The 23,664-nt window shown below is 38.8% G+C and overlaps 1 protein-coding gene across 4 annotated transcripts in view; it reads right to left on the bottom strand.

Moving 5' to 3' along the window:
• The window catches only part of LOC136853999 (uncharacterized aarF domain-containing protein kinase 2-like), a 49,515-nt gene that overhangs the window by 5,458 nt on the left and 20,393 nt on the right, over positions 1–23,664 (bottom strand). For 2 of the 4 annotated variants that reach the window (XM_067129949.1, XM_067129946.1), the window contains exons 6-12: positions 17,336–17,502; positions 16,173–16,294; positions 13,821–13,938; positions 13,382–13,489; positions 12,368–12,493; positions 2,824–3,099; positions 675–800 (exon numbers count right to left, since the gene is read on the bottom strand). In XM_067129949.1, coding sequence (XP_066986050.1) covers positions 675–800; positions 2,824–3,099; positions 12,368–12,493; positions 13,382–13,489; positions 13,821–13,938; positions 16,173–16,294; positions 17,336–17,502 — 1,043 coding nt within the window. The remainder of the gene's footprint in view (positions 1–674; positions 801–2,823; positions 3,100–12,367; positions 12,494–13,381; positions 13,490–13,820; positions 13,939–16,172; positions 16,295–17,335; positions 17,503–23,664) is intronic. The other 2 variants (XM_067129947.1, XM_067129948.1) reach the window with 1 other exon arrangement.

The raw sequence follows: 23,664 nt of genomic DNA on the forward strand, positions 1-23,664 counted from the left end.
GTAGAGCACAAATACAAAAATCAGCTAACTAAAATGTGTTATGTAATGCCAAGAAGAGTGAATATTAATGCACAAGATAACTGCTGCTAGGCATGGAAAAAGGGGCTTCTGCCCTAATTCCATTTATATTTCATCACTGTGTCAACAGGAACTATTCTGGCCAAGCCCAACTATAAGAGAATTCTTGTCATTGGTTGGTCTGTCTGGAGCCCCTGGCACAACCATAAGGGTAACTCCTCTGAGGAAGAACAGCAGCTACACAATCAACAATAACCAATAAAAATGATTGCACAGTAAAATGAAATTCCTGTACAAAAAATCAAGTATGTATTGGCAGCAGTCAAAACTCAACAAATATAGTGAAATAAAGAGATGCTCATTTAAGAGGATGGCATAAGAATTCTTTGATTTATTTTCTTAACTATGCACAGCTAAGTACTCCTTTCCAATTAGACATGATTGGTTAGATTTTATTATACGGCACTGGAATAGTGTTCCATCATGTACTATAAGTTTAAAGAAGCAACTACAGTACAACTCTGACCTGTTCCTCTGATGTGAAATACAGGGTACTTTTCATAAGAAACAATTATAAGTGAATAAAACTTCTAAACCTATCAAAATTGACTTGGAAATAATAATTATTAGTAAAAAAAGTTAAAATTTTACAGCACCTGGGCCAAGGATATGGCATTCTGTCTAGCAGTTTCAACAAGTTCAGCCATCTCTGTCTTGAAGGACTCTGGATCCTTACAATTATGGTGACTGTTTTCCAGGAATAAGTCAGCCACCTGACCACCCTTGAATGGAGAAAAAAATATGCATTGCAAGATTTTCCCAAGTTATTAAGTACACTATTAAAGTAATCTTTCATGATATGGAAACTTACATATATTGTAATCGTACATCTATATGAAATACAAACCCTGGTATTATTATAGACACTATTACTTTGTCACTTGAAAAGCATCTGAAAAAATTTAGCGAAGCGACAATTTTACTCGTAGAGCTTTGGTTGAAGAAGCACTAACATTATTACTTGCCCTGATAATTATGTTGATTTACATAATTCTTAATCCATAGAGCACATAAACTCGTATGTAAGACAACTGAGAACTTTAGAACCATAGCCCAAGAGCCAAATGCTTGCTCCAACAACAGGCACATTAAATCATGTCTGAAGGAAATTTGGAATTCTTTTATTTTTCACATTTGGAATATTAATTCTCATTTGGTCTTCACCACCAGACTCACAACTAAAACTGTTGGACAAAATCTTGAATTATATTAAATTTCTTATTCCTGATCTTGATATTAATCTGTCCTCATCGTTTAATCTGCTCACTGTGCATGCTGCATAAGATATTTCATAATTCTCATCTTCCCTTACATTCAGAAATTCCCAGGCTATACCAACAACTAGATATGCAGTCATTTTTAAGTCTTGCCTTTTCTTCCATGAGTTCAATACCAAAATGTTTTCTACAAGTTTTATTCCTGTTATGACGAAATTGTTAAATGATCTTCAGAAATTCACTTTGTGCAGAAACTTTTTCAGCATTGAGGAATGAGTGTTATTTCACAGTCTCTTTGTTATTTATCATATTTACTTTACTTTGTTATTTATCTTATTTGTTGTTATGTATTTGTATGCCTTTGCTATTGTTCCTTCAAAGTTTAACGTTTAATTTTCAATTTTCTTCTCAAAACTGGGCTGCTTTCTCCTATTAGGCTCCTTTGATCTGTAGCACTCTTCTACTCCAACTAGGGTTGCAACTTGCCTCGTAGTAATAACAATAATAATTAATATACAATTCAAAGTGGAGAGAGAGAGAGAGAGAGAGAGAGAGAGAGAGAGAGAGAGAGAGAGAGAGAGAGAGAGAGAGAGAGATCCTTAGGTTTAAATGAGGACTCACTTTTGTCTGAGCACTCTCTCTAGCTAGCTGTCATGTCAAATCAAATTTCACTTTTCTTCAATTTTCTGCCAAAAAACACCTCCAGTCCATTAACCACTTTTTGTTATGTAAACTCAGTCTCACATATTGGTTTCAGTTTTGAATATACTTATATTAACTCTCCTTCTATCCTGGCTTTCAATGTTTTGGGTCCTTGAGCTTTAAGGGTTTAGCCTTAAATTATGTCACCCTTACTAAAATCACAACAAAAAGAAATTCACTCAATGTCCACAGGTCATAAGGCAACAAAACAATTATGACCTATCAGTGAAGCAACACATGGAAGAAAATAAGTGCTACTTACTACTGGCAAATGAGCAGCAATCCCAGTTATAAGAACCAAGTCACCCAGTTACATCAAATTTATAAAGTTCTACTCAGCACTATTTTAGAAAACTAGGAAATAGTAAAGTGGTGGTTTGACTGACCGAGTGATATAAAGTTCTTTGTTGTTGCGAGTGGTATCAAGTATGTGTTAATAAACATTTAATAAATAAACAATACAAGAAAAATTTCCTTGTACAGGCAGTCCCCGGGTTATGTCAGGCTCAGGTTACGCCGTTCCAGACTTATGGCACTTGCTTCATGGCACTGCTAACCCAGATTTTTTGGCGCCGTAAGTGGATTTACAGCGCCATTACCCGCTTTACGGTGCCATTACCTGGACTTATGGTGCTCATGGTGCCGTAATGACGCTGTTAAGTGCTATTTATTCCCATTATGATTATGATGCTTTGGGTTACAGTGATTTTTTACTTATAAAGCGCACCGCCGGGGACGGAACCCCAACCCTAACCCGGAGGCTGCCTGTATTGAAGACAAATTTAGCTTTGAAAAAACTGGTTCTACAAGCTCATGCAATACTTACATCTCCCAAAACAACTTGCTTGAAAACAGCTTTGAAATTTTCAAGATCCTTTTCCCTCAACTTGGCCACTAAACCACAGTCAAGAAGACATATCCGTAGAGGATTAGGATCAGGCTGAACATCCATTACAAAGGTATCGCATCCAACATCCACCATCATTACTCTAGTAATGTCTCCAGCAGATTTCTCCTCAACGCCATTTTCCGTGATACTGATGTTCTGAATCAACATATTTCCAGGATGCATATCTCCATGAACAAGATTATCTACGAATATCTGTGAAAAATTGTCCCATTAAAAAAATACATAAATTAAACATGTTCATAAACTGTTGCAGACAAAACCTTATTTATAGTGAGTAGTGAGTACAAACCATAGCCAAACTAGATCTTATTACTTTGGTAATCAAAAAAATTATATGCTAAGACTTTCCCAAGATGAAAATCTTGTTCTTTCATAGGGTGACACATGCCCTTACAGAGGGTGTAAATACCAGTCTCTCATAAACCTTCCTCAGTTTAAAGCTTCAGTTGAGGGGTTATTAACATCACCTTTTGCAACAAAGCTTAATAAAATAATGAAGGATAATGTTGAATTCTATTTTATTTTAGTCGTTATTGGCTCCATACCCACTCATCATGTTTAAGTATGGTAAAGTAAATCTATGTGTAGTGTTGACAGAGGAAAATTCTTATATATGTCTCATGTACATGTAAAACTCAATGGCAGAATTAGGCTGAGTGACTAATCTCATGAACAGCTGTACAGACAACTGGCAAGTGAGCTAAAATTCACCATAAGTGACTATAAGCTTAAACTGGCAAAACAGTATGAAATTCAATGTATGTGAATATAAATAAAGTGGTGAGTGAAAATGTGATTTACGGCAAGTGAATATTTAAGCAAATCTGAAGGAAACTGAATTATACATTAAAATGTGATTCTGAAAATGGTGAATGCCCATATCCTGAAGTCTTGATTAAAACTAATTGTAACTTTCCTTTTTCTTTGAGCATATCAGGAAGGGTTGACAACTGAAATAATCCAAGACAATGGACTCGTAAGGTTCATAGCAGAAATATCAGGAATTATATTACTGCAGTTGTAACCTGAGAACTTTATACCCTGATTAATGCTTCTCTCATGATTTTAATTTTATTACAGCTTTAATTCAGACACAGTATTTTGTTGGAATCAATGTTGCATGAATGTCTGTTCAAGCACTGTTATGCATGAATTTTCATTTTTTATTTGTATTTCTTGAAATTTTAGTAGTCTTGATTGTCTTATGATCTTTTTTTATAGTGTAGCTGTTGCTTGCCCTCAAAGGAGTTACTCTTGTGGTCCTACTGGGACTCCATAAGACAGACTGACTAATATTAAGAATTCTCTTATAGCCAGTCTAGGTTGGAATAGTGACCCTGTTGGCATTGTGATGGAATATAAATGGAAGGCTCTTAATCCAAGATCATGATACCCTTCTGCAGATGTGGTAACAATGATACATGTAGGCTGAGCCCAGTGAATACATTACTCTTAGGTCTTTGTAAAAGTATCCTCCACATTTTTCTGCTCAGAGAGTTCTTTTGTGTGTATAGCTTTTTCACTGATATGTCACAGCTACCTACTGAGAAAAGTTAATTACATAGATTCAAGTTTCCTACAGAAAAGTATTTAGTAATAACATTATTGCTGCATGTTAAAATAATTTTTTCTTTGCCCTTGGGGCATCCCCCTAAGAATGTAACTCTTGTTCTTTACATTCTGAGATCGGGCACTCATGTTTTTGTGTTTCGTGGCTGCTATTAAACAAGACTCAAAGGTCACTTGCTATATTGCGGACTGCAGAGTACACGTTTCGCCTGATGGGATGGCATGTACCACCTGCTGCAAACACAGCAGACATAAAAATGAATTTGGGTGGTGGCTGGACATATGCAAGGTGTGCAACATGATCCTGGTAGCTATCCCAAATGATGATGGGGCTCACTTTAAACTAGCTTTTTCAGTTCATGGGTTTGACAGGAGTGCAAGTGGAAGGGAAATTCCCTTCATTGCTCCTCTCACAGGTGAGCCAGAGGCCAAAAGAAACCTTGAATGCCTGTCGGAAGATCTTTGATCATCTTCAAATTCACCCTGACGAAGGGTGGTGGGCAGGTAGAGTTGGTATCTGGCTGAAAACTTTGCTCTATAATACCATACAAAAGTTGATGAAGAGGACTCTAACAGACCCTACTGTTATACCATCACATTGAGTTTAGAGGTGGTGGCCGTTGTGGGTAGTGAAGGAAGTTATGTTTGTATAGGCCTCCAGCAGCATATGAATGGCTTTTTCTGGAATGCCAAGGCTGGGCATTGTTACATCTTGTACACCATATCCAGGATACATCCAATCTTCTCATCTCCTGGTACATTCACGAAAAGGCTCTCCACAACCAGGGAAGCAATGATATCTCCAGGGGGGCCGAGCCAAAAAAGGTCTCCATAAGTTTGACATATGACTGGAGGCAGTACCTATTAGGGACGGGGGAATACGAAGTTTATTAGGCCTTTCCATAAGCCACTAGGTAGGAGCTGGGATGTGACTAATGACTGGCCTGAAGGGGTTTCCTGGCTTGTGTTCAAATGAAAATAAAATCAAGAGATTGTCTAACAAGCTAAATTTACAGAAAAATACTGCAGGTTTTGTATTTTTGTATTTTATTTATATTTTATTTTTTCACTGAGTTAACATGTTTTAGTCCAGATGAGATATAATTAGGAATACTTATTTTTTCTAAAATGGAGTAAAATCTAATGTACATATTTTTATGACTTATGGTATACTACTTACTCTTTCTTAATTTATAGAATAAAAAAAATGCCTTGAAATGCTTAGTAGAAAAATTGATCCTAGAATCATAAAGAAGGTAAAAATTACATCCAACGAGCCATACAAGTCACAGATCTACAGTACTATCTTTTCATGCAGTCTGAAGGGGTGTACACAGAATTTCTGTCTGGGAAACATGATACACAAAATGCTACTGTAAGTTATGGACTTTTATTAAAAATGGATTTTATATCTGACTCAGTACTATGCAATGGATGAATTCACAAGAGGTGCTGAGGATTACAAAGTGTAAATGAAGTAAGAGAATTTTGATGTCCAAAATTTTTAAGGACATGAAGGAGGAACACAATGTGGTGGAAGGGTATAATTTAGAAGATGCAGACCATTTCTTTCACCTTTAAGAGCTTGGGTGAAAAGGAAAAAACAGAGAAACTGAATGTTTTTGAAAAGGTGTGAGTACATAGAAATTTTATTCCTGGAGTGAAGTAGGAAGATAATATTACAAATAAGAAAGCTGCGGAACGGATGATGAACAATTGGTCAGCATAGTAATAGTTACGGAAGTAACACAATGGAGTTTTCATAATAAAATTAATATTGTAACACTTACCTGAACACCTGAATTAGCCCTGGTCACTGACCAGCCCAAACTATATCTCCATAATTTTACCCACCAAGTGGGTAATTAACTGTCAGCATTACCAGCACTACAGGAAAAATCTTGTCAAATGAGCTACCTGAGGCACCGCTAACAACGCTGCTGCAAATACCAGCCGACAAAGGCCGACATCCCCAACTGAGTCACTCACTATCAAAAATTGAAGTGGGGAGGAGGGTGGGAATCATTCAGGTGTTCAGGTAAGTATTACAATATTAGTTTTATTATGAAAACTTCATATTGCAATACACTCCCTCAACACCTGAATTAGCCTGATTAACAAAATTTTAATGGATGTAGGATCAATCTAATTCAGCCCGACCTGTCAATGGAGAATAAGCAGGTAACTCATTGTCAACCTACTATGTGTAAATGTATACTGCATGTGAATGTATGTCACCATATCAATCAATGCTTTTGGTGAAGAGACATGCTGGAGGGAGACCCATCTAGGTTGCGGTACGCCCCCTTTTTACAACTGCAGAGATGGAAGCTCACTGATCTGCTCTGCATAGGATATCTGTCTTTTCATACATTCACCACACCAATCAATGCTTTCGGTGAAGAGACATGCTGGAGAGTACTTTGATCGTCAGTCAAGTCAGTACTGTCTCGGTCTGTCTACCTCCCTTGTGGCTCTTCAGAACCTCTCCTGTATGGAGGAGTACGATGAACCTCCCATGTGGCTATTCAGAGCCTCTCATGTATGGCGGGGAATGAAGCAGTGTGCCTAGCTGCCGATCCTCCGGATAAGGCCCGATGACTGACGAGCAAAGAAGTATCTCAGCGCCAAAGAAAGAGCCTAGCCTACAGAGAACCCCCCTTGGACTCTCGTAGGGAAATTATCAAAGACTAAGATACTTAAAAACGTACTAAACCTCAGTTCACGTGATTATACTATTACTGCTGCCTAAGATTCTAAAGACTAGAAGGAAATACTCTATCTGGTTAACCTAAGAACCTCTGCACTAAGAGAATACCACCTCAGCTAAATGAATGCACCCTAGATAACAGAGTTAGCCGCTACACACGGACTAAGAGAATAACCCTCCGACGAGGTGAATCGAACATGTCTTAAGTAAAAGGAAGTAAACATTGATACAGACTTCCAAGTAGCCACCTCCAGAATAGAAGACACTGAACAATCCCTTAGAAAAGAAGATGAAGTGGCCATACTCTGAATACTGTGCGTTCAGGGTAATACAGAGCTTGAAGACGATGAAGAAGAACCCTGAGAAGCCTGGAAATTATCTTCCTCAGAAAGTAACTAATCGCATTCTTTGACAGTGGATGGGAAGAATTCCGCGGAGAGACGAGAAGTGTATGCGGACAGAGTTTCTCAACCTTTGATAAATAGACTTTTAATGCTCGCACCGGACATAAGGGCATCTCCACTGGATCGCCGGTAATGAGCTCTTGCCAATAAAGAACCCTAAACGAACAAGGCAGAGGGTTAACCTCTGACTCCGCATATCATTTCCTGCCTAGGAAACCAGCCTAGAAACTGCCTGAAGCTCGCCCACCTTTCAAGCTGTAGTTAAAGCCATAAGAAAAAAAACCTTCTTAATCAGTTGTCTTAACATTAGAACTTTCGACAAATCCCACGGAGGAGTCCGAGTCAGCAAGACAGGACGTTTAATCTTAAAGGAACGTAATAAATCATGGATGGACTTACTACTAGAAATTTTCGGGAAGATGGAAACTACATGCACTGCTAAGCATTGAGCAGTAGCCAGCAATCACTAAATATGAAAGAAACTAGACTTTCGGAAGGAATAAAAGAAAATCAGCTATTTTGGCTATGGAAGGTCTAGAGATGGAATGACCTTCCTTGTGACACCAACTGATATACACTGGCCAGCTGACCTGGTAAAGCTTACGGGTTGACTTTCTCAAGCTGAAAGAAAGCTGTTTAGACACAGCTTTAGAGAGTCCGGTCTGTCTAGTTGCTCGCTCGGCAGTCGCCTGCAACTAGGTTCAGCACGCGAGGGTTTGGATGATAATGGTGAAAAAGCGGTTGTCTGAAAAGATCTTCCACATGGGAAGGAACATCGGAACTTCCGTAAGGAGCTTAAGAGTTCCGGAAACCAAGGGCGTAGGGCCAGCAAGGAGCTATTAGAGTCATAGGCGTCTTGACAATCTCCCAGAATTTCCTGATTACCAGATGAATGAGACCGAATGGTGGAAACCATACACCTGCATGTGATTCCAATTTTGTAACGTCGCAACGGTGCCTATCAACATGGGTTCCACCACTGGTGAGAAATAAACTGGAAGACGATGGTTTAATCTCGTCACGAAAAAGTCCACAGATGCTGGCCACTTCTGGAGAACCTTCTGACATACTACCTCCTGAGCCAAAGTCCACTCTCCCCCCAACACCTGACGAGAGAGACTTAATGAGTCAGCCAGTATGTTGAGACTCCCTGATACAAGTTGGGGAAGAAGAGACACTTTCCATTCTTCGCACCTTCTCAGGACTCTATGTGTTATAGTATTGAGTTCTGTTGATCTTGATATCCCCGAGTTCTTCAGATACGACTAGGAGTTACTTTGTTGCAAAACAGAGCCACTACTCTGTTGCGCACTAGGACTGAAAAAACACCTGAGGGCTTCCTTTACAGCCCTGAATTCCTGAAGATTTATTGACTCCTCTCGTTCCCAATCCCTCCAGAGGCCCAAAGCCTGAGTTTCCTCTAAGGTTGCTACCCAACCTTGATCTGTGGCATCTGAGTACAGATGAATGTTGGGAAGAGGGGAGTCGATAGACCTTCCGGGTGTCAGATGCACTTCTTCTGAACACCACAGAAGATCCGACAGGCAAGAATCGCTCCACACTATAACTGCATTCTCGCTGCGGAAGTCCCAGCAATTCCTGAGATATACCTGAAGAGAAATGCATCCGGAGACGAGACCCTGGAATTAAAAAAAAGAGAGAGAGAGAGAGAGAGAAGACATTCTCCCTAAGAGGCTTCTCCAAACTGGTACCGGCTGTTCCCGGTTGGACAGGAACACCCCTACTCCCTGAAGGACTGATTGGATCCTCTCCAGGGCTGGGAAAAAAAACCCCAAGGAAGAGAGAGAATCCTCATCCCTGAAAGGTTACAGATTGTGTTGGGACCAGGCAACTCATGGCAAAGATTAGATGAATTCCTAGTATCTTGCATAGATTCAATAAGAAGTCCCTCGCCCTTACTAGCTTCTCTAAAGAGGAGGCAAGGATCAGCCAAGGGCTAGATACTTCAACATTCTGTACCCTTGACAATGCATAATTGCCGACACCGGAGACATGAGTTAGAAGCAACAAAGTTCGTCATACTGGCCACATTACCTAAACCCTGAGCAGTCACACAAATCATAGCCTCCTGTGACGCTACTGCTGACGACGACGACACGAAATTGACCATGGAGGAGACATCCTCCTCTCTAAAAAGACTGTTGCAGAGCACAAAAAGGAGCCCTCAACAGAACCCTCTTATGTATGTCTGGATAGTGAGGCGAAAGATGATTTAAAAAGAAGTCCCTCCTCTTCTTGCCAAAGAACGTTGTACAGCCAGCCGAAATGTTAGCCTGGTATGCCAACCCCATCGAAACTGAAGTGATGAGGTTGTCAAACAGTACAGGATCGGGGGGAAGTATATCCAACTTGTTTGAGAAACCCCATCAACCCAGACAACATCCACAAAGAGTGGGACAAGGCCTCAGACTGGCTGCGAAAAGTGTCCACAAAAATTCAAGCCTCATGAGATGTAACCACTACCAAACAATTTGACGACGGAACCCGAGAGAGAAGAGTTTCGACAGATTCGTTGAGAGGGTTACCCGCTACCCTATAGAACCCTTTCCGATTAGGAAGCAAGGTTGAATCCTGTCTACCCAACCCGATATGAGAAGTTAACCTAGAGTCCACCTCCCTCAACACCCGCCCGACTTGGCCAACCAGACCGGTTTACTTGATGTTTGGGAGACTACTGGTTTAGTTGCATAAAATGATTCAAACATTGCTTAGTTTGGTTGTGTAGGAGCCTGGACTGCAAATAGAGAGACTGGATAAAGTCCACCATCTGCTTATACTCGCTTTCATTCGCTGGAGAAAAAACCTATATCTGGTACTGGCTCCTCTTCTTCAAAAGAGCATTCTCTGTTAGACTGGTCCAACTGAACCAGAACAGGAAAAGAGCCAGAATGACCACCCGCAAGAGCTGCACCTGATAACCTGGAACTCGCTACACCAGGATGTGCGAGACCAACACCTGACATACCTGACCCTATCATACCTGAGCCAACTGTAATGCGGTTGCGCAAACCCTGTACCAACTAAAGCTGATGACAAAACTCGAGTCAGACGCACTCGATTGCGCAAAACCCGCACCACCCAGCGACGATGACGTAACACCTGGGCGACAAACGCCCACCCCTGCGAGCGGAGAGGCCGCAACACCTGATCCACCTAACGCCAGTTGAACCAACACCGCACCAGGACGGGTATCTGGAGCTGAAGTCACACTGATTAAGGGAGAGAGAGGAAGAACTCCCTGCTGACCCGGAACCAAAGCCAACCCCACACTGAACACCTTAGAAGGAGGAGCAGAAATAGCCGCAGGAAAAGTTGAGAAAGAAGCAGAAGAAGGAGAAAAAGAAAGCAGCCACACTCGGAATAACCACCGGAGCACCTACCGCCGGCGTTGGACACATGGAGAACTTACCAACTGGTCCAGTACTCAAAGGTGTTTCTCAGGACAAGCTACGAGCTGCGGAACCAATGGGGACCAAAGAAGGAAAATTACCAGCTACTCTAGTGAAAAGGAGAGGCTGAGGACACCATCGGTACTGATACACTCAACAATGACGTAGACGATACGCCAAAAGCCGTAGCATCCGCAAGAACCATGGAGGACACATTATGTTTTAAAACCAGTAAAGGATGAAAATACAGAGTTGCAGACGACTCTACAACCGCTTGTGAAGCATCTAGACCAGAAGCCTGAGAAAACTACAGGACCCGTGTACGGTGCTAAAGAAGACAGCCCCTGCCAAAGGTACACCTTACCTCAACCCCGAAGAGAGAGAGGGAGCCGCTGAAAACTCCAACATTACAGGATTGAACCAATGAAAATTCTTTGCTCTGCTGACTTAATGGCAAAGAAAACAAGATGAGCGAGAGAAGACTGATGAGTGACCCGATAAAGAAGATTGTGTAAAGACATTGGAAGGCTTAGAAGAAATCGGGGAAAAAGGAAAACTCAGAAGGAACAGAAGAGGCTATAATTTTTTTTTAAGAAAGAAACTAGACCGACTCTGTTCCCCCTTGATAATCTTGACAGACATCACTAGCAAACTCAGGAAAATTCTTCAAGACATGATTGTGAATACTGGAAAACACAAAATTGAAAACATTGCCTAACTAGTAATACATAACCCTGTGACAAACCCAACAATTCTGCATTATATTGAGCCAAATTGAAAACACTATCACCAGAATTACCACCACTGCAAGACGAACCAACTTATCCACAGAAGGAAAAGGAACCTTCGAGGACGAAGGAGCATTTTCCAACACTACAGAACCCGTTACCCGACACACTTGAAACCACATCCGAACAATGAACCACGGACTTAGAAACCTTCTGTTGTAAAGAACTCGAAGCAGGGAATAAAACCGAAGATGGATCCAAGACGAAGTCGTCACACTAGAAACTCCAAACAAACCCAAACCCCAAGAAGACTGCACCTTTCACTTCTCTTCCTGAACTCTTCCTACCCTATTTTCCCTACTCGTCTGTGTCTTATCTAACTCTACATCAACCTCAGAACTTACACCCTGAGTGGGATGGGGGGAATCTGACGACAGTTAAGAAAACCCTGAAATTAAAATGTTGATTATGACAGTACATAAAATCTTTCCGTGAACTTGTTTCTGCCAAACGATGTCAGATAGCAAACAGGAAGTCTACTGAATAAAATATACAGTAGCATACTCTAAAGGAAAAACATATACATTTTTGTTTCATGTTACAGATATTAAGCAAACAAACTTATTACAAAAAGCTTACCATTTTTAAAAGAGCATCAACGCCTATCTCAGCCAAACGAATCCTCAAGTCATTGGGCTTATCTTCACCAGAGGTACCTATAAACTCGCTCATTCCCTCACCTTCTTCGAATGTTTCCACAATTACCTGATCATGATTTAACAAAAATTACTACCAAATGATACAATTTTACTTGTGAAATGTACAAAAAAAAAAAAACACCATTTTGCACATACACAAAAATTCTTTAAAAATAATCTTGGTGTTTCATACATTGGCTTTTCTATGTTAATTTGAAGAAGAAGAAGAAGAAGCTAGTAATTATTTTTATGGACAAACCCATCACTTCAGATGCATCAGCTCCTATTCCAGACACTAAAACAGGAAAAATTATGTAGAATCCAGCTCACCAACTGGGCATTTTGGCTCTGAAGTCCCTCTATCAACAGATAATGTTAAGTCATATTAAGTGTTGTCTCATTAGTCTGAAAGCTCAGCATGTCTGGGAGAAAAGCTCATCCAGTAAAGTGCTGGGTTTGAGCAAGGAAATATATACAGCATTGTTTTTAAATAACTCTATTTGTTTTTGCACTTGCAACCCATATTATGGCAGGAAGAACTTACTGCTACCAAAGCATCAACTCTAAGTGACTTGAAGCCAGTGAACTACTGAGCAACTGGGTCTGGGATTCCAAGTTTCGGGGAATAACAAGGGGGCAAGGAATGAGCTAGCACCTTAATAACTATACAGTTACTAATAAGTTTACCTTAACAGAGGCCAGGCTGAAAGTGAAGCCCTAGCAAGTGAGAGTGTTGGTGCACCCTAAGTGACTGCAATACTTACTGATTATTAACCATCAATTGGGTAATTTGCAATTCTGGTTTTGATTTGGCTCACTAAGACTATTGAAAGGTCATTTGTAATGCAAAGGTATGTACTTCATATAGTTATAGACAATAAGGTACAATAAGACAAGGAGTATTTCATTGATATTTCATCAACATATTGAGAAATGTGCAAAAGAAATACATTACTTTTTGTGTAACATACGGCCGGAGAGGTCTTGGAAATTTGATGGCAGTAACTTCTGCAAAATTTTCAGAGAAAAGTTCCATATTCTCAGCTTCCTTTTTAAGATTAACCTGGAAATGAAAGCATCTTTGATAAAAAAAAAAATGCAAATTTTTCTGTACCAACAAAACTGCTTATAATTTGCCACCATTCATGATCTTCAAATGCCCAGATGCACCAACATCCCTTATAAGAAAATTATCATTATCCTGCAACACTGCATGTGCAGGCAGACACCCAGAGCCTTAGTGAAATGACAGACTCACTCTTTTGTAATCTGCCCTATAAAAGTTGGTTTGTTGTGTCACAAAATTATACTTTTATAAGCACAGTGGTTCATTCTGGATGATACAATAGATACAGCAATTAACTATACTATTTAAATTCTTGTGTTAAACATACCTGACCAGACATGACATCTGCAAATTCATCTACACATTGGGGTAAAGAAAGCCATCGTATTGGTGGGTAAATGAAGGTCAGGAAGGAAGCACAAGCTCTTAAAATTTTCAAATCTCTCCTGTTTAGGAAAAACAAAAAAAATTTTAATGCCACATATCCAAAATTAAGAAAAAATATTTACTTCTACATAGGGACCTCTACCTCAAAAGTTTTAACCTATTTGTGCGAAAATAGCAGAACATCACAAAATGTTTATCAACAGTTGCACAACTCCTTTACTCATAATGACTATTTTTCTATCCTTCATTTAGCTAAAGATTTACATGTTCGGTGCAAATTCTGTTAATTAACCGAACCCAAATAAGACTGCACAATTAGGAGCATGTTTTATTACAGCATAATTATGTGAAATGAGAAATTATTGTTATTTGATCTTAGAAATGCCAGTAATGAGCTGTAAAATTATCTAAATTATCCAAAGTTCAGCCAAACACTGATTTTCCATAGTCTTTTGTTATTATTATTGCTGAGTGAAGGAAATCTACATATATTCTCTGCTCCTATGTCACATGAAGCTTTTGCCAATATGATTAGTTGGACTCTTCAGCCTTGCTATTATATTGCTGTATTACTATTGGTATTGTGTTGAAAACTTGTTCATTACCAAGGGTCTGAATAACAAGCACAATAATCTACAGGAAAGCTAAGACTCACATAAGGTTTTGCCAACTCATCTGGATTTTTCCTTCAATAAACTCAATAAACCCTCACAAATCAACAGAAGTACACACAGTTTTCAGAGCCCACAAATCAACAGAAGTACACACAGTTTTCAGAGCAAGTCTCAATATATTCTTACTGGAAAACTACAATACCAAAGTCAGTAACTTATAGAGTTTCATTAAAATCAAGGTTCTGAATTTTAATTTATATCTGTTTATGCAAGATTTCAATTGTGTAATATAACAGTTCTTTAATTTAATGTATTACTGTATTAGCTTCCTTTTAAAGTCGTATTGTAAAGGTAAGTTATACACTGGGTGCTCAGAGTACACTGATTTACTGTGTAGAATTGATTCTGCTTTTGATACAGTAAGCAGAAAGAAATGTGGTGTCTCAAACCATGTGATTCAGATGAAGCCAGTGACACACAAACATGCAGTTGAAAGGGTGCTCCATGAATGCCAACCTAACCTTACTGGCTAAATCGGGTGTGACTCCCTTCTCCCTAAAACAATAAAGAAAATGGAATTCATGTGAAGAATGACACATGTTCCTGTGCCAGTGGGCAGCTCTACAATTGTAAGCATGTTTGGGTTTGTCATGTACCAAGACATATGGAAAATACAAAAAATAGCAATAATAGTAAATATGGTAATAAGTCATGGAAATATGAATACTTGTATTCTTAAAATTGAACAAAAAGGAAATCACTGATGTTTTGACAACAGCACGTAACAGTTCCAGACCATTACTAAGCTGTGCATCTTGTGCTGATATGGTACTAAGTTGCAAGAGATGGTGGCAAAAACAAAGGATGTGTGTATGTTGTTAGAGATTGAAAAAATATATAAATTAATCATGAATATACCTTATAGTATAGAAATGTCACCCAACATAGATATATACAGTAAAAATTGGTGTACAATAAATGGTATGCAAAATGGTATGTGAAACTGTAAAATAGAAAAAAGTAAGAAATGTGTGTAGAGAAGTATTAATTTAAAAAATACCAATACACAGAAATAAAAAATATACATAGTGATTAAAAAAAAATGTGTTTAGATATTCACTGATGTATACAGTAGCAGAGGACAGTGACAAACAAAAATATACATAAAACAATTTAACATAGAAATTGTGCGCAGTTCTTCAGAATAACAAGAGGAATTATATACTTCCCAACATCGTAAGAAAAGTGGTAGATATTCATGCTTGAAATATGATCAAAATGATGAAACTGAGTGTAAATAAAGAAATTCTGGGAGTAAGATTGCTAGCTTTGTATGGAAAACAAACTGCAAAGGCTAACTGAAGCGGCCATCAGAGGCACTGTGGAACAGACTCATTTTCAGATATATGGAAAGGAAAAGATCTTTCTCTGCTGCGCATCCAGAGGATTGTGCGCACACAATAAAGTATGACACAGTAATGGGCTTGTGATGAAACAAAAATCAAGTGGATAGTACATATGGCCAATTCAAAATCTGCGTAAAACAGATGTCTTTCGTAAGATTAAAGTATTCTTCTGTGATAAGTTTATAAACACCATGGTAAAAATGAGATCTGTAATTTGTATAGGCACACATATATTAGATTTGAGCATAAAAGTGAATATTCTGCCATCCATACCTAAAACAAGTTCGCACTGATGGATGAAGGACTTTTACAGCAACAGGTATAAGACCCTCTAAATCATTAGGAGGGGTTTCTTCAACAGGTAATGACTTATCAAGGTCAGCATCATTCCAAACCTGAAATGTACAATAAAATTAAAATGCTTTCTAATTCAAAATAATACATAAACATTTTTAAAAGAACTTTTATGCCTCACAGATGATAATCATTACCCTATAAATGGCTTTTTCCATTGGTCTCAGTAGACTGGATAAATTTTAAAGGTATTTAGTGCTTGCATTTTCCATTCTCATTTACAAATCAAAGGTGGTAATAATAATGTAGTAGCAACAGCAGGGCAGCTGTAGTAGCAGTAGGTTGGCATAATCACTGCATAGCTAACATTCTCAACTTTACTGTATTTTACTAAATTATATGATATTTATATAAGTTATAAAGATGAATACCTCGGGTAGTATGAAGGAAAATGTGGGTAAAACTGAGGTTATGCTGTCCAGAAAGCAGAAGGTGGATAGGTTATTTATACAAGATGGAAGAGGCCTATATTTAAAACAGATAGAGAATTTCAAGTACTTAAAAGCCAAGAGGAAGGTTGTGAAGCTGACTCTGAAAGCAGGATAAAGGTAACCTGGAGGAAATGGATGAAGGTGGGGGCAGTTTATGATGAAAGACTGCCAAACCAACTAAAGTAAAGATCTGTTGCACATTAATGACACCAGTGTTGAGGTGTGGTTCAGAAACAAGGGCCTCAAAAGGAATTAGGAATAGAATTGAGAGTGAACAGAAGTGCAGATGCTGAGATAGAATTTGGGGAGCTCTGCACATGAAAGGCTAGAAAATGAAGAAATCAGAAGTGCATGAGTGGTTTGGGCATGTGGTAAGAATGAGTGAGGGGGAGGGAGTGAAGAGGACTTGGATGGAACCTGTTAGGGGTAGAAGGTCGAGAGGGAGGCAAAAGATCAGATGGCATGATAAAATGAGGGAAAATTTGGAGAAAGCTTTAGCACAAGATGCTTTTCACAAAAATAGTTGGAGAAGACACATTAACGCAACCGACCCTTAGCTGAGGAATAGTGGTGGGGATGGAGAAAGAGATATACACTAAGAGTATCATTGGCTATATTTGAAGGATTATGTGAAAATCTCAAATTACATACCTCTACTAAACGATGCTCTTCTTCATCCACATTTGTACTGGCATTATTTTCACTTTCCTCAGTACCTAAATTCAGATGTTGAAATCCTTCACCACTAACAATTCCTGTTACTACAGACTCTGTAACTGCTGACAAATTTAATTCTAAAATGCCAGATGATTCTTTTTCTGAAAAAAAAAGAAACTTTAAGAAACTGTAATGTTTACTATACTCTGGCTGCTCTGCAATGATTGTTGAAGCTACATTAGCACCATTTATGAGTAATGCCAAACTTATCATTTTAATGAAAAACATAATGAGAAAAGGAAGCTATTTGGTGACAAGGCTGATTAAAATGATTCTCAAGGCAATCTACTTGTGATTAACCCTTAAACGCCTACTGGACGTATCATACGTCGACTAAAATTGTCTGTTGGGTGCCGAGTGGACGTACCGTACGTCGACTACAAAAAATTTCAACCTTCGGTCAACTTTGACTCGACCGAAATGGACGAAAAACGCAATTGTAAGCTAAAACTCTTACATTCTAGTAATATTCAATCATGTACCTTCATTTTGCAACAAATTGGAAGTCTCTAGCACAATATTTTGATTTATGGTGAATTTTTGAAAAAAACTTTTTTCTTATGCCAGCGCGGTAACTCGGCCGAAAATTTCAGAAATTCTTTCGTCATTTTGTCATAATTTTTGCACTGTTCTATATTAGACGTTACATAAAGTTTTATATATGAAAATGTGCGCAATTTCATGTACAATACAACAGAAAATAACTCATGGTTGTAGCTTTTATCAGTTTTGAAATATTTTCATATAAATCATGATAACTGCCAAAATTTCAACCTTCGGTCAACTTTAACTCGACCGAGATGGTAAAAAAACGCAATTGTAAGCTAAAACTCTTACATTCTAGTAATATTCAAACGTTTACCTTAATTTTGCAATAAATTGGAAGTCTCTAGCACAATATTTTGATTTATGGTGAATTTTTGAAAAAAACATTTTCCTTACGTCTTGCTTGCTGGTAACTTCGGCGAACACCTCAGAAATTCTTTCGTCTCGTTGTCGTAATATTTGCACCGTTTTATATTAGTCGTTACATAAAGTTTTATATATGAAAATGTGCGCAATTTCATGTACAATACAACAGAAAATAACTCATGGTTGTAGCTTTTATTAGTTTTGAAATATTTTCATATAAATCACAATAAATAGAAAAAATTCGACTTTCGGTCAACTTTAACTCGACCGAAATGGTCGAAAACTAAAATTGTAAGCTAAAACACTTACAGTCTAGTAATATTCAATCACAATTAGCTTCATTTTTCAACAAACGGGAAGTCTCTAGCACAATATTTTGATTTATGGTGAATTTTTTAAAAAAACATTTTTTTATGTCCGCGCGTTACGAATTCATGCATCATTTTGTGATAATATTTTCTCTGTCTTGCTTTGATCGTTTCACAATTTGTTATATACCAAAATCATTGCAATTTAGTGTACAATACAACTAAAAAAAATTAACTCATTAGCTTTAACCGTTGTGCTTACAGCGCGATTTGTATACAATTATATAAGAGTTTTTTTTGCTGTCATATATTCCAATATTTATATATGATAATGATAATTTTTTTCATTTCTGATGGTTGCATACTAAACTTCAGGCAATGAAAAAAAAAAGGAGCCAAAAATGAACTCTTAATCTTAAAAACTAAGCGTGCTGTGATTTTTTGAAAAAAACTTTTTTTCCGCTTCGGCGCTAACTCACCGAACGCTGCCGGCATACGGGAGACGTTTTTGTAAATAGAGGCTCGGCGTTTAAGGGTTAATATACTCTAATGGTTACGTATCAAATCATTCTCCAATCATAATGAAGAAAAACATGGCATGGATGATGTCACATCTCCAATCACCTATCACAGGTCATGAATGGATGTTCAATGAGCTGCTTTTGTCATTAAGGAGATAAACATAATTTTTGCCCATGAATGGTCAGAGCTCCTCACCCACAGTCCATCATATTCAAACAGGAGATTTTATTCATTTTTCAAAATTGTTTAAATCTCACACATTAGCTTTCAATGTTTTAACTCTTTCCATTGTTGCAAATACAGTAGTTACCCATAAAGTAGAGGAGTGCAGTTTCACCTCGGAGTAATAATAAAATATATCCAAGTTTTTTCTCGAAAGAGTAGTTAAATGAAAAACAAGCACTGCTTGTAGTGCACTACATAATGTGAAAAACTCAAATATTAATACATAAATCTAAAATTATCCTTAAGTTTTATACAGCTTATTCAAAAATAGGTCTACATACAACAAACTCGAAAATAAGGCAGCACAAGTTGTCAGGTGTGATCTCACCTCAATGCTTACAGTAAAATAGATTGTAGATTTTTTAAGAACAGTTTTACATCTTTAATGCTAAAATTAATTGAAAATGAGGTCTGTAATAAAAAAAAAAACTAAGGCTGATTTTTTATACAACCTCAGAACTTATTATGCCCCTTCATTTCCTAAAAATTGTTTCCAGATCACTCTTAGATGAAAGAAGCTTACCCATCTCTTCTGGGTGAGCAGTTCCCATGTGTCACAAACCTGGCAGGTCTTAGCTAACAACACAACTAACTCTTTGTGTCATAAGCCTATGACATCTGAAATGTGGGACACAGAGGAGGGCTGTTAATATAAGCTATGAGTCAAGCACATAAAGAGTGCCAAATCTCATTTAAATGGAGATGATTCAAGTTTTCAAATCTGCAAATTGCTACAATGAGATACTTGGACATAACCAGCTCTGGCAAATCTGGTTTACACGCTAGCACATTGTCAGACCTCAAACCATCTACAATGAAGGTAAATTTGTGCCTTTTATATCAATTCAGTTGTTAAAGAACTTGTCCCTTATTCATGACATAAAATTAATAAAACAAATTGAAAGTCTGAATCAGAAGGATGTCATGACAAAGAAAGATGATTGAGGAGTGGAAGGTAGGTGATAATTGTTCCACTTAACTGGAATCCTCCATCAGAAGGTACCATTTGCTTTGCTCCTATATGAGGTACAAAGGAGTATGCATCCAGCTGTTTATATCTCAGTTAAATTCAGAAAATGTTATTGAACATCCTAAGGATCCCACCATTACCTCCAAATTGTATTACTCTCCTCAGCCAATAACAGACTGAATTTCTTATGCAGTCTCTTGGTTCTTCTGTGAACAGAAAAATTTAGTGACCATGAAATTTTTATGGCTGTACCTTCAAAGAAAGTACAACCATAAGGCTTTTATTAGAGAAAGAAGAGTATCATCACTATCTAATGTAAGTTTTAAATTACACATTGGGGAAAGTCAATGTAGGAGAATCAACAATCCTAAGGAGTTTAAGAATTAAAAATGAAGCTAGCAAAAACTAAGTGAACAAAATTCAAGTCTTTTGTGAGAGAAACTATCTGATAAGGGATAAAGTTAACTGATAAGCTGCAAAGATGCTAATGCCAAGAGCAATTCTTCAACAAGATGCTGAGAAAAGAGGCTCTTTTTAAGGCTCATATAGTGAGTGCTCTTGCTAACTTTTCAGGACAAGAGATAGGTTCCATCATAGAAGCTTAGCAGTTCTGTAGGACATGTGCTTCCAATAATGCTAAAGAGACATTTTAGATCTGAGAAGGAAGAAAAATCCACCCTTCATATCTGAATAGTCTTGGAAAGAACATCTCTGTAACCTTTAATGGCTGATATATAAATATGATATTTTTATGATAAAATAAAGTTTTGTACATACTTACCCGGCAGATATATACTTAGCTATAGTCTCCGACGTTCCCGACAGAAATTCAAATTTCGCGGCACACGCGACAGGTAGGTCAGGTGGTCTACCATTCCCGCCTGGGTGGCGGGAATAGGAACCATTCCCGTTTTCATGTCAGATTTTCTCTTCCACCTGTCTCCTGAGGGGAGGCTGGGGGGCCATGTCGTATATATCTGCCGGGTAAGTATGTACAAAACTTTATTTTATCATAAAAATATCATTTTTGTACATGAAACTTACCCGTCAGATATATACTTAGCTGATTGGCACCCTTGGAGGAGGGCAAGAGACAGCTAAGAACTAAAAAACGGGAAAACAACATATGTTGTAGGAATAAACAAAACCATGGTTCTTACCTGATTGGGCAGAAGACTTCATGGATACTGTCTATGAGTCTGCATGCCTCAAGAGCTTCAGCGAGGAAGTGACCTAAGACTGACAGCCCTTCTGGATCATATCAATGGGGATAAAACCCACTTACATGACAGAGCCTGTTATGGATCATGTCAAAGGGGATTAACCCACTTACAAGACAGAGCCCTCTACCTGAATCATATCAATGGGGCTATCCCTCTTACATGACAGAGCTAGGTAATAAAAATACAAGGAGCTAACAACCAAAACCGACCACCTGACCAAGCCTAACCTTGTTAGTAATATGAGATGAAAAGAGAGAGAGAGACCTGCAACACTCTTTTTCAACCAACCATAAAAACACAACAAACAATTAAAAATAACACTAAATTAAATAGGATTAGCTTCAGCTCCTTGACCCAGCACCGAATCCAGCGGATACGTAAGCTCCTAGAGAGAAGCACTTCTCATAAGTCACACGAACGTCTCTCAAATAATGAGAAGCAAACACTGAGTTACATCTCCAGTATGTAGAGTCCACAATAGACTGGAGGGACCAAGACTTGTGGAAAGCTAGAGAAGTAGCTATTGCTCTCACCTCATGAGCATTAACTCTTAGGAGCTGAAGATGTTCTTCTTTACATGAAAGATGAGCCTCTTTAATAATGTCCTTAATGAAGAAAGCCTGGGCATTCTTGGAAATTGCTCTTGAAGGATCCTTGACAGAACACCAAAGACTTTCGGTGTTGCCTCTGAGCTGTTTCTTTCTCTCCAAATAAAGTTTAAGGCTTCTTACCGGACAGAGTGTGTGTTCCAGCTCCTGTCCTGAAAGATCGGAGAGTCCTTTGACCTCAAAACTCCTAGGCCAAGGTTTTGAAGGGTTCTCATTCTTTGCTAAGAAGAGAGGCTGAAAGGAGCAGATTGCAGAGTCCTTCTTAAAGCCTACAGAACCTTCTAAGGCTTGTAATTCGCTCACTCTTTTGGCCGAAGCAAGAGCGAAAAGAAACAGAGATTTTCTGGTCAAGTCCCTGAACGAGGCAGATCGAGGAGGCTCAAACTTGCTAGACATCAAAAACTTTAGGACCACGTCCAAATTCCAGCTGGGAGGTCTAGGGGACTTATTTTTTGAAGTTTCAAAAGACCTTATAAGGTCGTGAAGGTCTTTATTATCCGAGATGTTCAGACCTCTGTGTCGAAAGACTGAAGACAGCATGCTCCTATACCCCTTTATGGTGGAAACGGCCAGGTTACATTGCTCCCTTAGGTAGAGAAGGAAATCCGCAATCTCCATTACAGAGGTACTGGAAGAGGAAATTTTCTTAGATCGGCACCATCTCCGAAAAGACTTCCCTTCGACTGGTAGAGGCGCAAGGTAGAAGATCTTCTAGCTCTGGCGATAGCCTTAGCAGCCTTGTGCGAAAATCCCTTCGCTCTAACCAGTCCTTCGACAGTCTGAAGGCAGTTAGGTTTAGAGCGGGAAGATTCTTGTGAAATCTGTCGAAGTGGGGCTGTTTGAGAAGATCGCTCCTGAGAGGAGCGACCTGGGAAAAATCTATCATCCATTCCAGTACCTCTGTGAACCAGTCTCTGGATGGCCAAAAGGGAGCGATCAGGGTGAGCTTGGTGCCCTCTGACGAACTGAACTTCCTGATTACCTCCCCTATTATCTTGAACGGGGGAAAAGCGTAGCCGTCTAGACCGTTCAATCTAGGAGAAGGCCGTCTATAGCTACTGCTCTGGGGTCCGAGATTGGGGAGCAGTAGTTCTCCAACCTCTTGTTCCAATGGGTTGCGAAGAGGTCTATATGAGGTCTCCCCACAGGAACCATAGCCTTTATGCAAACCTCCTGATGAAGGGACCACTCCGTAGGAAGAACTTGATCTTTTCTGCTGAGCAGATCCGCCCTCACATTCCTTTCTCCTGAACAAATCTGGTGAGGAGAACGATGTTTCTCTCCCCGCCCACAACAGAAGGTTCCTTGCTGCAATGTACAGGAGAAGGAATGTGTCCCTCCTTGCTTCCTGATATAAGCCAGGGCTGTGGTGTTGTCGGAGTTGACTAGAACTACTGATCCCTTGACCAGAAGTTCAGAATCTGGAAAGAGCTAGGTGAATGGCTACCAGCTCTTTCATATTGATGTGCCAGGCCTTCTGATCCGTGTCCCAGGT

This window comes from Macrobrachium rosenbergii, chromosome 28 (assembly GCF_040412425.1).
Source record: "Macrobrachium rosenbergii isolate ZJJX-2024 chromosome 28, ASM4041242v1, whole genome shotgun sequence".
Taxonomy (NCBI): Eukaryota; Metazoa; Arthropoda; class Malacostraca; order Decapoda; family Palaemonidae; genus Macrobrachium; species Macrobrachium rosenbergii.